General features: G+C 38.6%; 2 protein-coding genes across 2 annotated transcripts in view; one reads left to right on the forward strand and one right to left on the reverse strand.

The window, feature by feature from the left end:
- Positions 1–669: 669 nt before the first annotated feature.
- grna (granulin a) lies at positions 670–13,656 on the reverse strand. The gene is made up of 15 exons (XM_079253506.1): positions 13,408–13,656; positions 12,647–12,787; positions 11,891–12,028; positions 11,687–11,815; positions 9,837–9,918; positions 9,636–9,742; positions 9,265–9,418; positions 9,060–9,191; positions 5,914–6,011; positions 5,580–5,822; positions 5,235–5,471; positions 4,716–5,057; positions 3,975–4,211; positions 3,576–3,830; positions 670–1,561 (listed from the first exon to the last, which is right to left on the reverse strand). Exons 2-15 carry the CDS (start codon positions 12,785–12,787, stop codon positions 1,418–1,420), a joined length of 2,439 nt encoding a protein of 812 aa, XP_079109632.1. The 5' UTR covers positions 13,408–13,656; the 3' UTR covers positions 670–1,417.
- A 230-nt stretch (positions 13,657–13,886) lies between these two features.
- slc25a39 (solute carrier family 25 member 39) overlaps positions 13,887–14,544 on the forward strand; it is an 8,672-nt gene continuing 8,014 nt past the window's right edge. The window contains exon 1 of the mRNA XM_079253642.1: positions 13,887–14,022. The gene's annotated coding sequence lies outside the window, so the exon portion shown is untranslated. The remainder of the gene's footprint in view (positions 14,023–14,544) is intronic.

Consider the following 14,544-nt stretch of genomic DNA (forward strand, 5'->3'; position numbering starts at 1 on the left):
ACCTGCAAATCTTTATTTAGATAGTTTCATCACTTGAGCTTGCAAATCTCACAGATAATTTGCATACGTGGTCAATTTTTTTATATGAGGTCTTGGTTTTAAAACCCTTTCTTCTCTTATCTTGATGCTTATATTAAGAATAAAACTGTAACACCAATAGGTTTTTATTCTATAATTGTTCTGTAACTAGAAAAGAAAGAGATATGTTTATTCTTTAACTTCTTTAAAAGGTTTAGGATAGAGGGAGTATTTTTAGTATAGTATGTCTGATTAAAAAAAATAAATAAACGGAGGTCCAGTTTCTTATCGAACTAAGGCACAGAAAACATTTATCTAATACAGTCCATCACATTGTATGACCAGAGAATAGAAAACAGTTATATTTGAATGATAAAATAATGGTTGTTTTAACAATGTTGATTTTAAAGCTTAGTTGGTAATAAATAAATAAATAAAAATTTAAAAAGTGGAAAATACTGCTTTCATGCTCCCCTGGTTTTCCACTTAATTAAAGATTCAAGGTAATTTGAATTAAGACATTTCAGTTTCTAACATCTGCAACGTCACATAGTGGTAACACTTGTATGAGTTTTCTTTAACCTTTATTCAGACTTTTTTCAGAGACAGAAACCCTCACACCACAATGAGTGACGTCTCCGTGTAATTTTAATGTTGACATTACTTCTTTATTGGTTAACCGGACAATGTAGAGACCTCTCAAGTCCTCAAAAGGTACAGAGTGTAAAACTATTTACTTTGCTTCAGAAAAGCAGGAAACAGCAAAAAGTAAACACAGAGTACAAGTAGATGATCAATGAAGCCATTATCTATTATACCTCCAACTGATTTACACGCTCAAAACAAGTTCTATAATTTTATTAGTAAAAATGTAACAGTGATCAACAGCACTCCTCATTCAACACTCGTTGGAAATGGACAGCAGTCGGATTTGTATATAAATTAAGCCTCAATCTCTGAGTGATTACTAATAAGAGAAAAGGACTTTGTAAAGTGTAAGCTGCTGCAGCAGGACATACAGAAGCAACCATGACAAACAGGGTAAAATCATATTGCTGTGGAGTGTTTAAGTTGTTTTCTTGATGGATTACGGCTTTAAAGTAACAAGCAGTGTGTGCTTCGACTATCAAGGATCTACCTTTTTTCTTCTTTTTTTAAATGGTTCAACTTCATTTTCATAAGTATCTGATGTAAATTGCATTCATGCAGATAGAAACCAGTAGCTCCAAGCACACAAAACATCATTATTCCTTTAGTGCAGGTCAGTTTTACAGTGTCTCCTGTACCTTTTACTTCACTTATCAAAGAACAAGCATTTTAAAATCATTAAAAATCCCTTTATGTCAACATCCATTAGTGCATTGCATGCATATATATATTACAGTGCAGAGAGATGTTTTCACACAATTAGAGCTCGCTTCTTGTTGGCAAGGAAAACATGCCAGTTGTACCAGTGAAGACCAGTGTTCTGGGTGCAGGACCCAGCTTCGGTGCAGGTGTAGCCAGTAGGACAGCAGTGTTTCATGTCGCTGCAGCACACCGCCTGCAGAAAGGACAAAGAAAGCTTTAGTTAACCTCCTGCAATTCATCAGCGCTCTCTGATCCATCATTTGAAAGCCTTTGAGATGCAACTGGAGTAAAATGTTATCAGAAACTTACAGCGATAGTATATTACTTCATATATAGAGGCGCTTTATTTTCCTTTTCTGGAGTGTTTACACACATATATGTGCTGCTGTATATAGCTGAATGACATAGAAATCCTACCACCTCTAGTAGGTAAAATTACTTTCACCTGCTGCCATCCACAGCACAATGTGACATCCACTTTCTCCTCATTTTTACCCAGAACATCCGAATCAGCAGGTCCTCTGAGACTTCAGGACTATGCATTTAGAGAGAAACAAGCTGACTAAGCATTAGTTAAGCATTAATAACTTATCTTAACAGCAATATGAAATAAGCCTCTAGTCATAAAACTGTGCTTCTAACATATTTTATTTTAGCATATTTTATTATGGACATTCCTGGAGCCATTATTACCTGAAGCAGATGACAACCTTTTTCCACTCCAGGGCATGACAGGTGCGTTTTGCTTTATGATGCCATGTCACATGCCAGCAACTAGATATCAACTAGATGGTTCAAAAATGCACCAAGGATGATTAAGTTAATGAAAAAGTCATTATCGGAGACGATGAGGAAAAGAAAAAGTGACAAAGTACCAAACTGACATCAACTGGCTGGAGAGAGCTCAGAGAAGAGACAAGACGCAAAGCCTTCATTAGGGGGCGCCAAAGTCCAAAACATCTGCTAAAGTTCAGTAGTTCATCTTTCAGCTGCAGTGACGCAATGAGACCCCCTATTTAAAGATTTAAACTGGAAGAGTTTCATCTGTAACACATCTAAGAAAAGAAACCAGTCCAACCTTCAAGCTGAGGTCGACGTCTCTGGCTGGTGATGCTATAAGTGTGCATTTGAGAAAACATCTCTACAACTATTTTACTCCTCTTAAAATATTTAGGATAATATAGCAATCTACAACAGGAATAACTTAATTTATGGAAAATATAATATATCTTAACGTATTATTGGATGAATTATTGAAAAACAATGCCCCATTTTTTTACATGTGATATTTAACTTCTACAGACATTTACAGACACTTTTCTTGTCTTTAATATTATTTGACTTTTTGTTTAGTTTATTTAATTTATTCTATAGAAATATTTACAAAATAATATACTGTCATATTTATATAATATAAACATTCAAAAACATTGAATAGTGTCATTTTCTTGTCTGTTTATCACTGAGATATAGTTAGTGAGACATGTACGTGTATGTAATAAATTTTATTTTTGTTTATTCTTCAGGGAGCAGCAGTGTGTTGAGTGACTCCTAATTTCCACTGAAGTGACAAAATGGCAAATATACCATCCTCACTTATGAAAATACGAGAAAACGGATTTTAAGTAGGTGTCCACTGTAGTGGACACGATGCATCAAAGGGTTAATACAAAATAAATGTTATTTCTTTTGCTGTTGTAACTATTTTTATTATTTTAGCCAAACCACAGTTACTCTATTAGTCCTGATCTGTTTCGTTCTACTGTTTTTCCATCTGAGGTAAAGTGGAGCCTAAACGGATGTAAGTTTTCAGTGTTATTTATTCCTATGGAAAGTTATGCAAATAGATGCATGGAGTGTAAAAAATATCCCAAGATTCTGATATTATTAAAACTAAAACTGGCTTTGAGGAAGGATGCGCTGCCTCAGCAGGAAGTGTGTTAAACTTTCTGCATGAACTGTGCATAAAAATAAAGATTATAGATTAGTTTGTAGCTGTCATTTAATCAATCACCACAATAAACTAATTTAATCTGTTGAAAGATTAATTAAAAATAAATCAGGTTTTAATTGAGCCTGTTCTCTTGAGCTAATAAAAAACATTTTTCTTCAGGTGTTCTTCTATCTCCAGCGCTGCCTGATCTGCTAAATGAATCAGGAAGGAGATTAAGTTGTGTGATCACTATATAAAGAGTCGTATGTCATACATTAGGAGATGGGCAGCAGCCCCAGCTGGTGGCAGATGTCCTGCAGCAGGTCTCGTCATCTTTGCAACTGTGCTGGTCATCACACTTGACGTCTCTCTGATTTACTGGAGCAATGGACTCGGGCTCTGGTAGATAGACTGGTGTCAGTGGAACCGTCTCCAGCTGCAGCATGATGAGCTTGTGACAGGACATGGAGGCGATGTCGCAGGTGTAACCCTGCGGGCAGCAGTGCTCCTTATCAGAGCAGCACACGGCCTGCGCACAATAAAACACCTCCTGTTTTACACACTAACCAAGCTAATGTGTACAGACAGAGCATGTCAAAGTTTCATGTCAAACTTCTTTCACTAATACACACACACACACACACACACACACACACACACACACAGTGCTCACATTCTTCAGCGGGCAGCAGCCAAATTCGCCAGTAAACAGTCGACAGCAGGTTGTGTCTTCAGGACAGTGATTCACACCGTCACATTCCACCGAGCGGGTATCAAGCTCAGCACTCGTGGTGGCTGCAATCTTCGTGTACCACGGGATCACTACTTCTCCTTTGACGCACGACGTCCTTTTCTCTTCGCATGTGTAGTTTTGGGGACAGCAATGGGCTCCATCTTTGCAGCACACCGCCTGAGGAGAAGTGAGAAACAAAGCATGATTTTCACATCGCGCATCCTGTTTCAGTTCTGCTTTCATTTGAAAAGAGATGCTGCAGTTTGAAACAAGGAAAAACTGAAGTGCCAGACTTAAAGTTTAAACTTCATTTATCGATCGAAAATCTCCCAAGTGATGACAAGAAATGACGTTTTCCAATACTATGGCCTGCTATTGATAAACAGTTATGTTTACTGGAGAAATAAGAGTCAAAATATTAAAAAATATATATATATATTATGCAAATTAGGTAAAACTCATCATGAATGTATTCTCTGAGGCTTGGAAAACAAAACACATGAGTGTGTGACTGTATGGTAGATGGGCAGTCCCCTTAACCTTTAAACAGCACCAAAACACACTTTAGAAACCAGAAATAAGCCTTGGCTGATAGTTTTTCTAAGTTATCTCTCTGTTTTTGTCCTCTCTGTTTTGTACATTTGATCTTTCTTTGTAAGCTTGTGAGGAAGAAGAGCTCACCTCCGGCAGCGGACAACAGCCCCATTTTTTGGAAGAGCCCATGAAGCAGCAGGTGGTGTGCTGAGGGCAGCGGGTCTGGTGGTCATCACACTGAATCATGCCCTCTACTTTTACACTCTCCTCATCCTCCTGTAGCATCATCTCTCCATCCTCACTGGTCTCCATGGTGCTTGTTACCTGGCTGTCAGTCGCCGTCTCCACTGTACTGGTTTCAGCAGACGACAAGGCAGGAATCTTCTGTTTCATGGGCGATGAGCTTGAACCGCCCTGACAGGTCAACGTTGCCAGGTCACAGGTGGTGCCAGAGGGGCAGCAGTGTTCGTGGTCGTCGCAGCAGACCGCCTTTTATGAAAACATAACAGCAGGAGTTATCTCTAAACATGAAATGAAACCTGTGGGTTGAGAACATATTTAACACGGGTTGTGAAAGCTACAAAAATCTGGCGCCTGACGGTTCTTTAACAGTAAAGTTTTAAGTTTTAAATCATTTTTTAAAGAAAACAGTGTTCAATATCTCACGTCTGGCATCGGACAGCAGGCCCAGGTGCCCTCTTTGGTCTTGCAGCAGGTGGTACCATCAGGACAAGCATAGGTCTGGTCACATGTTACATTCTGCATCCGTACTCCAAGCGTGGGCTTTGAGGCTATCTTCTCCAGCCAGGGTATGGACGTCAAGCTGTCTTCACATTTCTGTGCAGCCATGTTGCATTTCTTAGCTTTTGGACAGCAGTGTATAAAGTCTTCACAACAAACAGCCTGGAGACAATGACATTGGACAGATGGGCAACCATTAGTACATAAAAAACATCTGAAGGCCAAACTTTTAATATGTTTTTATTAAGAAAACAGCATTCGTTATATTACCTCTGGCAGAGGACAGCAGGCCCAGCTGCCCTCTTTGGTCTTACAGCAGGTGGAGTTGTCAGGACAAAATGAGTAATCGTCACATGGAACGTTCTTTACTTCTACCTGGACGTTCTTCCTTGGTTTTGTTGGTTTTTTCTCCAGCCAGGGAACACTGTATGTTCTGTCATCACAGGTCCCCTCAGCCAGGTTACACGTCTTACCTTTTGGACAGCAGTGGATCATGTCTTTACAACAGACAGCCTGGGAATGATGCAGAAGATTAGGTGGGAGACCTATAAAGCTTTACACACTAAAACAAGAACCTTTTATATAGAAAGAAAGAAATAAGCACCTCAGGTAGAGGACAGCATGCCCAGTCACCCGTCTTGGTTTCACAGCAGGTGGTGCCATCCTCACAGGCCGCCGTGTCATTGCAAGGGACATTGTTGACTATTGAAAAAACACAAATCAGATTTATGATGGGAAATAATTCAACACATTTCCTCTTTGTTTGAAATATGCAGTCATTTTAGGAAAACTACATATTGACGGTCCACCCTATTCAGCGTGTCAGAGGGGCTGTGAAGTGGTGGCGAAGCCCACTAATTCTCCTTCTCGCTAAATAGCAAAATGATTCAGTTTGACTCCTATAAGGATTTTCAAGATGTGTATTTCTACCCATTAACTGGGCAGCTTTGCATCAAAGTAGCTTTAGTTAAGAGGCCACAGGATTCTGACACATCTGGTATGAAATCTGTCTCACAACAGATTACCAGCACTTCACATGTCTGAACGCGTCCGTGTAGTTTTAATACACCCAGTATGATCAAAAGTCTGAGTTACGTCGTGTCAAAATGGAGGTTTCCGAGGACCACACTTGTACACAGCTGTTTTTCCCCAAGTAGCTGCAATGCTCATAGTCATTGTTCGTTGGTTAACTATTACATTTGTACGCTGCTGTTGTTAATTTGGCTTCAACATACCTCATCACAGTATTTTTTGTTTGTTTGTCCTTTTTTTTTTTTTTTTATCTTGTTATGGCAGGACATATTTCACATTGAGGAGAGTTGCTCAATCATGTGAGGCAGAACGAAAAAAAGCAGCGTCCACGTGACAAAGATGATCCAGCAGAATATTTAAGCTCGAGACTTTGGCTTTCTCACATCCAGACGTAACCATGTTCTTTCTGACTTCAACTATGCATGAGTGAGAGGAAGGACAAAATGATAGGACTGCATTGTGCTGAGTTGGAAATTTTAATTTATGTTTTTTTGCATATGCAGTCAGTACTACTCAAAGGTCTTGACCCACATCTCTTTTCTTTATATTTCACTTTCAGTGGGCTAGATCATCTTTGTAATCCCACAGTGATCTCAGCTGATAGTTATCCAGAGGTTTTAGAAGGTATATCAGAGGTGTTTTATCAATATTGAGTGTTTTTTCAGTAATTATTCAGTTCCAGTATTTGCACCTGCTTCAGTTGTTTTTCTTTTCAAGCAACTTAACACTGACCTATGAATCATTCAATTGTGAAAAATGCTCCTTCACATAATACAGACCTTAGTAAAAAGCCTGTTTTTAATTGTAATTTTTTGCACTGCATGGTGTTGAGGTTGTCCCTGAAACAGTTGAGGAAACTAGACAAGTAGAGGACAAAAGTCAAAGTGTCAGGATTAAAAAAACATCTATTGCATGTTGAAGGTATCTGAAAGTGATGTTCTGAACAAAACATCTGCATCTGACACTTCAGCTGATCGGTTTACTGGTTGCCAGTTGAAGGATGACTGTCAGGAAACAGTTTTTAATGAAGAAAAACAAGAGGAAAGGGCTGATGTATGCTAAATAATAAGAAGCGATGAATCCTGGACATCCACATTACGGCGCAAACGGCAGAAGAAGACGAGCTTTGGAAAGTCAGAACTATTCCTGAAGTCTCAGCAGAACTGGACAAACCACTTCCTGTTTTTCTTGTTGATTATTATCTCCACCAAGAAGCTGGCGGAGGTTATGTTTTGTTTGTCTGTTAGCAACTTCATGCAAGCATTGCTGGACAGATTTCATGATTATTTTCTGAGAACGGGTCATGGTCTAACTTAGATTCCATTAAATTTTAGGAGTGATCCAGATCACCACCTGGATCTAGGATTTTATTTTGAAGGATTTTTTCTCATTGCCAGTTTATATGTATATAACACCACACTAAATTATCAGAAAATCCAGGAGAAGTTCCCAACAGGTTTTACAAAATTTCAAAGATAAATCTGGATTCCAGTAACATTCTGGATCCTACCATCCAGAAGAGGAACAACTTTTCATCACAGCAAGAGAACGAATTAAACATGCAACAAACAACATATTATAGCCAAGACACTGTAGATTCATTATCAGTGTATCTGAAATCTAATAGTGTATCTATATAAAACAAATGCAGGACTAAAACATCGGCTGGAAATCACAATGTGGCTGGAAATGGGCTGCTTGGCAAACGTCTGCACTTTCTGAGGGCTTTTCTAGTTATTATTATGTATTCAGTGGCCTCGGTTTGTCTGTCTGAAGGGGAGATTCTGATTAAATGTTCAGGAAATCTCAGTAATGGAAAAAGGAAAAAGTGATTAGATTTTGGTTCCAGGGATTTTTTAAAGGATTCTTCACCAAGAGGAGACAGGGATCATTTTGCCATTAGAGCTTCTCTGAGATTCTCCTGCCCTGCACTCCTGCACGGTGCTTCGGGTCAGCCGACCTTTCTGGAAGTACCGAGGCCCAACCAGAAGCTCAGGAGGGTGAGAGCTTTTTCACTTGTTTGTCCAACACTGTGGAATGAGCTCGCCCTCCACATCAGACAAACTTCCTCACTGTCCATTTTTAAAACTCATCTTGAAGCCCATTTTTAATCCTCGACTTTCAGCCCAGTGAGAAACTGTTTCTGGTTATAGTTTGGTCTTATTTATTGGTTTATTTATTTTGTTTTTATTGTTTATAATCTCTTATTCTTTAGAAATGTTTACTGCTTGTAAACTGTTTGGGAAGCAATGAGCAAATATTTTATTGTATTATTTATTTTAATTTTAATTATCTTATTTGCTTGTGTTGTTTTGGCTGATTATGTTCAGCACTGTCTTTCAGCTGTGGTTGTTTTAAAGGGCTTTATAAATAAAGTTTAGTTGAGTTTTAATTTAAAATAATGTCTTCAATCATTGCCAAAAAAATGACACTGGCTTGGCAGAGGTCCACGCACTCGCTGTGCAACCAGTTTAGAGAAAAATGGAGTCTGGTTCCATAATTTTACACCATCAAGTACTTTTGTAGAGAAAACCATCTGTTCCTCTTCATAAATGTTTGTGGTTAAATCTGTAGTGTTAAACATGCTCACTGTCATGCAGCGAGACATCACGTGGGTAGACAAAAACATGTACATCTAGTGTCACTGTGTCATTTTAAACTACACTGTCTACTTTATTTTGTATGTTCTTGTTAATACTCGCATGACTGCGTTCTCACCTGCAGCTGCCGTAGTAACAGATGACTCAGTCACTTCCTCCACTTTTGGAGGAACCTCATTGGCTGTGGTCGCTTCGGGGATTTTTTCTTTCTCAGTATCATCAGCTTCCTTAGAAGTCACTTTCTCACCATCTGGAATAACAAACAGCCAGTTTTAGACAACGGTTATTCAAAAAACGAGGAAGTATTTTGAGTACAGGCTGACCTTTCTGGTTCTCCCAGTCGGCTCTGATCCTAGCAGGAAACTTGGCCCACATCGGCATCACTTTTTTACTAGTTGGGGAAATGCATTTCATTTGTGCAGTGTCACATGTAGTCCCCTCTGGGCAGCAGTGTGTCTTATCATCACAGCACACAGCCTGTTTAGACAATAAAGTCACATGAAGTATCATTTCAGAGCCAAGCAGGATAAGAAACAATAAAGACACAGTAGAGACGGAACATGCAAATTTATCATTTGACTTTTACCTCATTCTTAATCTCACTTGTGGCTTATTTATGGTGTGAAGGCGTATGAGCCTGCAACGACTGTCTGTGATAAAAAAATTTGCTTAAAAAAGATGAACCATTGTTTACCTTTGGCATTGGACAGCATGCCCACTTGCCTTCAGGAGTTTCACAGCAAGTTGTTTCATCTGGACACTCTGACACTCCGTCGTTGCACAAAACTGTGCTCATGGTCTCTGTCGCAAGACAACAGGAACGCCAACATTTTAAAACGGGAGAAAGAATAATTGTATTGGAGTTTAAAATGGCAATACATATAGGTGTTTGAACCTTTTTTGATGCAGGAGCGGCAGTCGTTGCTGCACTGGTGGCCCTCAGGACAGCAGTGTTTGCCGTCAGAGCAGGGGACTCCCTGGTGGCGGTGAAGACAAGAAAAATCTGTTAAAACTTCCACGAAGAAGCAATCAGAAGTCATTGTTTGGCTGTAAAACAACCCGTGTATCAGTTTACAGCAACTATCACCACACCTGTAAGTGCAAACAGAGCTGAGTTCTTTATCTTTCCCACAGTAGGAGTTCTAACTGCAAACTTATGGTTGTATTCATCTTCATAAGCACAAAAACAACAACAAAAACTAGCAAAGTTCAATAAAATTTAATTGGGATGTGAATTTTTCTGGGTTTTGCATCGAGAGGTTGTTTTCACCTAATAACATACCTGTCACACCCATAATTATGTTACTTTACACCTGCAGAAGTTCCAGGTGGAAGTTTACTATTGACATTTTGCCAAAAATTGGGAAATATATGCAGTTAATACTTATGAATATGCAAGCATAACTGCAAATCCAGTACAAAGACAATAGACTTTAAAGTCTAAATTTATTCCTGCGGCCACTGGTTTCCAGCTGTGTGTTTGTGTTGCTTGTCACACATTAGCCTTTTGTAGCTGTTTCAGAATTTTAGAGGGGCTTCTATACGGAGACCCCTTTCTCGAGGTTTCAGTGAACAACACTGGGATCTTCTGTTCATATTTTTTAATGGTTAAATACCTCAATTTACAAAGATGTTTAAGGCCAGCTGCTTCTATCTTCAAATGCACTCGCCCTCATGTCTTGGTGGTAAAAAAAAAAAAAAAAAAAAAAGATTTAAACTGGTTTTTACGAAGTTGTCTTTAATTTGTTTTTATTTTTAGATTGAATGATTCACAAGTCTAAAAACACATTCCTATGAAAATGGTTGGCTAGAAGGACTGGACTTTAGGTAAATGAAAAACCACCTGATATCAGGATGCCTGGCTTCTTGAAAGTCATATATAAAGAAATATGGGTTTGTGGAAAACTTTAGTACAATAGTGAATAAGCCAAATAAATCAACCCTTAGAAACCAGCTTGATACGTCTCTGGCCAGACTGTAAACTTATTCAGTTCTGCTAAGTTTAGTTTTTAAATATTTGTATTCATCTAAAAAGATAAATACTAAAAAAAATAATACAGCAATTTAAAGAACCGGAGCACAATGTTGGCTTCATGTTTCAGCCTTAGATGTTGCTGCTAAGCATGAACTTCCAATTGTTGCTTATTTGTTTCACTGGTGTTGCTCATACCCGCAGACAGTGGGAATATCTTTGATATCTTTCAAAAAAAGCTGAAACTTAAAGATATAATCCTTTCACTCCACAAAGAAAATGCAAGTCAGGACCTGCCAAGCTTCAAGAAAACTCTTGAGCTGCACAGCTTCAACCTTTGGTATACAGTTGTAATTCAACAAGACTTTCAAACTTCAAGATTATAAATTCATTTTTGAGGCAATCAGCGTTCAAAGTCTAATTTGAAATAGCCGCCATTTGTCTAAACCAGCTTCTTCCTCTGCAGGGTTGCAAAGCAGCTGCAGCTGCTATTTCAAATAACTGCAGATGTGTTGAAGGAAACTTTTTAAATATGACAGAAAATATAACTTTTTGAATGAATTGTTACAGGAATCAGAATAAAAGACATTAAAAGATCTATAGAGTTAGAAAAAAAAAGAATGAAAAAATCAGAACAGAATAAAAATGGTGGTCAGAAGGTATGATTAGAACATGTTTGTGTGATCATTATCTCAGGAGGAAGATTTGGTCTTTATTCAGCTCTTGCATGGTCTTATTGAATATGTTTATGTTTTATCAGAGTTACAAATTACCTGAGCTAGCGGGCAACAACCGAACCTGGTCAAAGCCTTCAGGCAGGAAAACTCAGCCGGACACCGCGACAGATCAGGACAGATGTTATCATCGTCCTCACCCACATACGATTTTATCATCCGGAATGACTGCAAGGACAAGGAATGTTGGACTATGTTCTCTGGATTCATGACAGAAAAACAAGCAATATGTTTTACTCCTACTTTGAAGATTGTGGGTTGATCAGCAGAAACTCTTTTCACCCATGGGACGGACACAGTGGCGTTCACACAGCTGGATGTGGCTGCATCGCAGAGTGTCCCAGCAGGACAGCAGTGGATGTGATCGCCACAGCACTCAGCCTGTAGAGACAGCAGTAGTAGAGACACTTTGACTACCAAAGTTACCGAACGGCTATCACACAGGCATACAGACACTGGCACTTTTATCTGAGTTGTGAAGTAGTAAAACATCACAGATGAATAGCACGACTGTATAACAGTGTTTAACTTTGAGTAAAAGAGAAATATTATCTTGAATGCCCATTTCACTGTGAAATAGCAAAGGAACAATTAATCCATTGAAACTAAACCTTAAAGTGAAGCGTTATCTTGAGGAAGTCTATGTTTGGAAAATAAAATCAACTAATCTTTTTTATAATAGCAGCAATTTAGTGTAAGAAAAAAAGATTTTCCCATTTGCTTATAATATTGTAATTATTACTGAGCCGAAGAAGAGTCAGAATACTGCTGAACATGCGAACCCTCAACCTCAACTCTTTACGCTGTTTTTACAGAGTATGGATTTTTACTTTTCAAATGTGTTGATAATTATGTGACATTTAGAGTCAGACTTGTTATTTAAATGATAACACAAGAGCTCCACGTTAAAAGTGCTGAGAGTGGAACATTAAAGTAGGTAATTATGTACAGTTTGTAGAAAATGCTTCCGAAAATTAGGATTTGGACTGCTACATCTACCTGATCTAATGGGCAACATCCATAGCCATTAGCTGGGCTTTTGCAGCAGGTTTGACCATCTTCACATCTCCCTCCATCTGGACACTCATCAGCACCAACCAGGGCCAGGAGAGCCCAACAGATCACGACCCACTTCTGCATCTATAGACATGGGGGAATCACACACAGACAAAGAGTGTTAAAAAAGGAAAGTGAAACTTGTGAAGGAGTGAACCCGTTTCCACCTCTCATAATGTCATTTTTTTAATGTTCCAATATAAAAAGAAGCCACAAAAAATGTGTTTTCTTAAGGAAAGTGATTGTGCTTTGTTTACACATGCATTTCTCTTGACCCGTGCCTGTAAGTAAAACCCTAGATAAACATATTCCTTTATCATTCTTAGTGGGAAAAAATCAAAACAATTATTGCGTGAGAATCAACAACTTTTATTAATTTCTGACAGAGTAACTTCCTTCTTTTAATGACCACGCATCTACATGTCAAGAAGGCGTGAAAAGACATAAATGAAGAAAAAAAAACCTATTTCAGTTTCGTTTAAATTCCAATTTAATCACTTCACAATAAACTGTGACTATTAAACGCAAAAAGATCATTGATCAAACTGCTTTAAGATTCAATTCCTAGTCTGAAAAAACTTATTAAAAGCTGTTTTTAATATGTATTGTATCAAAAACCTTTACAATCTAGTGACGCGAAACAGTTCGACGGACTTTTTTTTTTTTTTTTTAATTTAAAAAAGATTTAGTTCAATGGATCTTACCTTTGTGAAAGACGAAAGGGCTGTTGTGAGCTGCAAGGTGATTCACAAGAGTCTCACCTCAACTTCGCTGAGTAATAAACCTGCCTCTGCTTGAACACGCCCCCGAAGTAAGAGAGACCGAATGCAGAAGTGGTTTCAAACGAAAAAACAGTCTTTTAGCCCCTCTTGATCTCATCTATAAATTGACATATTTAATGATCAAACAACGCTTTATTAAGTGACAATCGAGCGTTTGCATGCTTCATTTTACGGGCTGCGTTTGACTGTAGGACAAACTTGTTTACATGGACCACAGCGCAATGCGGCTTCATGTCCACTAGGCGGCGCCAGCGCTGGAGCCAATCAAATCATAGCGCTGATCTCCAAACCATTCGGACAAGCCTCTTCCCACCAATCACAGAGCGCATGTGTTTATCAAATCTACGTGTGCTGTCTGTGGAGCGTTTCGTGACTGGCTCTGCTCTAACAGCCTTGGTTGGAAGCTAAGCTCGACTTCACTAACACTTTGACGGGCTGTTGAAACGCCCGAAAACGCTGAATCACAGCAGACTAATTTTCAACTAACATGGGTGAAGATACCTGTGTTTTAAAGAGAATCTGGCAGCCAAAGTAGAGGTGAGTGACTTTAGCTTGTTATTTTAAAACGGGGGTTAATGTAGCATGAAAACAACCAGCTAGCTACTCAGCTAATCTGGCTTCCAATCATTGCAGCTAAAAAAAAAAGAGCAAATTGTATGCTGTTCAGTTAGATGCATTTTATTTAATAACAAGCTTGCCTAAAAATTAAATATCCTGCTCACCTCTGTGTCGCCTGAAATATATTGATTTTGTAAAAAAAAAAAAAAAAAAAAAAAAAAGCTGAGCTAGCATGCTAATACTGAAAAAGAACGGAGTGTACCAACACTGGAGTGTATGTGCGTTTTAGGGGGGGGGGGGGGGGGGGTGTTGATGTGGTTTTTTTGTTTGTTTGTTTGTTTTTTACTTTTAGACTGCAAACGACGGGTTAATCTAATCTAAACTGAAGATATTGTTTTTTACCATGTGTCCGGTCTGCACAGGTATAGATTTATTTAAGAGTTGGGAAAATGCTTTTAGTGTTGGTTGGTAAGACCTCGTGGAAAAACGCACGTTCTTTGG

Source organism: Telmatherina bonti (genome assembly GCF_933228915.1).
Source record: "Telmatherina bonti genome assembly, chromosome: 14".
Taxonomy (NCBI): domain Eukaryota; kingdom Metazoa; phylum Chordata; class Actinopteri; order Atheriniformes; family Telmatherinidae; genus Telmatherina; species Telmatherina bonti.

Coding starts and splice junctions, on each gene's coding strand:
- grna (XM_079253506.1), bottom strand. CDS start 12,787: ATGCAGAAGTGGGTCGTGATCTGTTGGGCTCTCCTGGCCCTGGTTGGT. Junction 11,816..11,890: donor ATCAACCCACAATCTTCAAA/GTAGGAGTAAAA, acceptor TTGTCCTTGCAG/TCATTCCGGATGATAAAATC. Junction 9,192..9,264: donor CGACTGGGAGAACCAGAAAG/GTCAGCCTGTAC, acceptor TTGTTATTCCAG/ATGGTGAGAAAGTGACTTCT.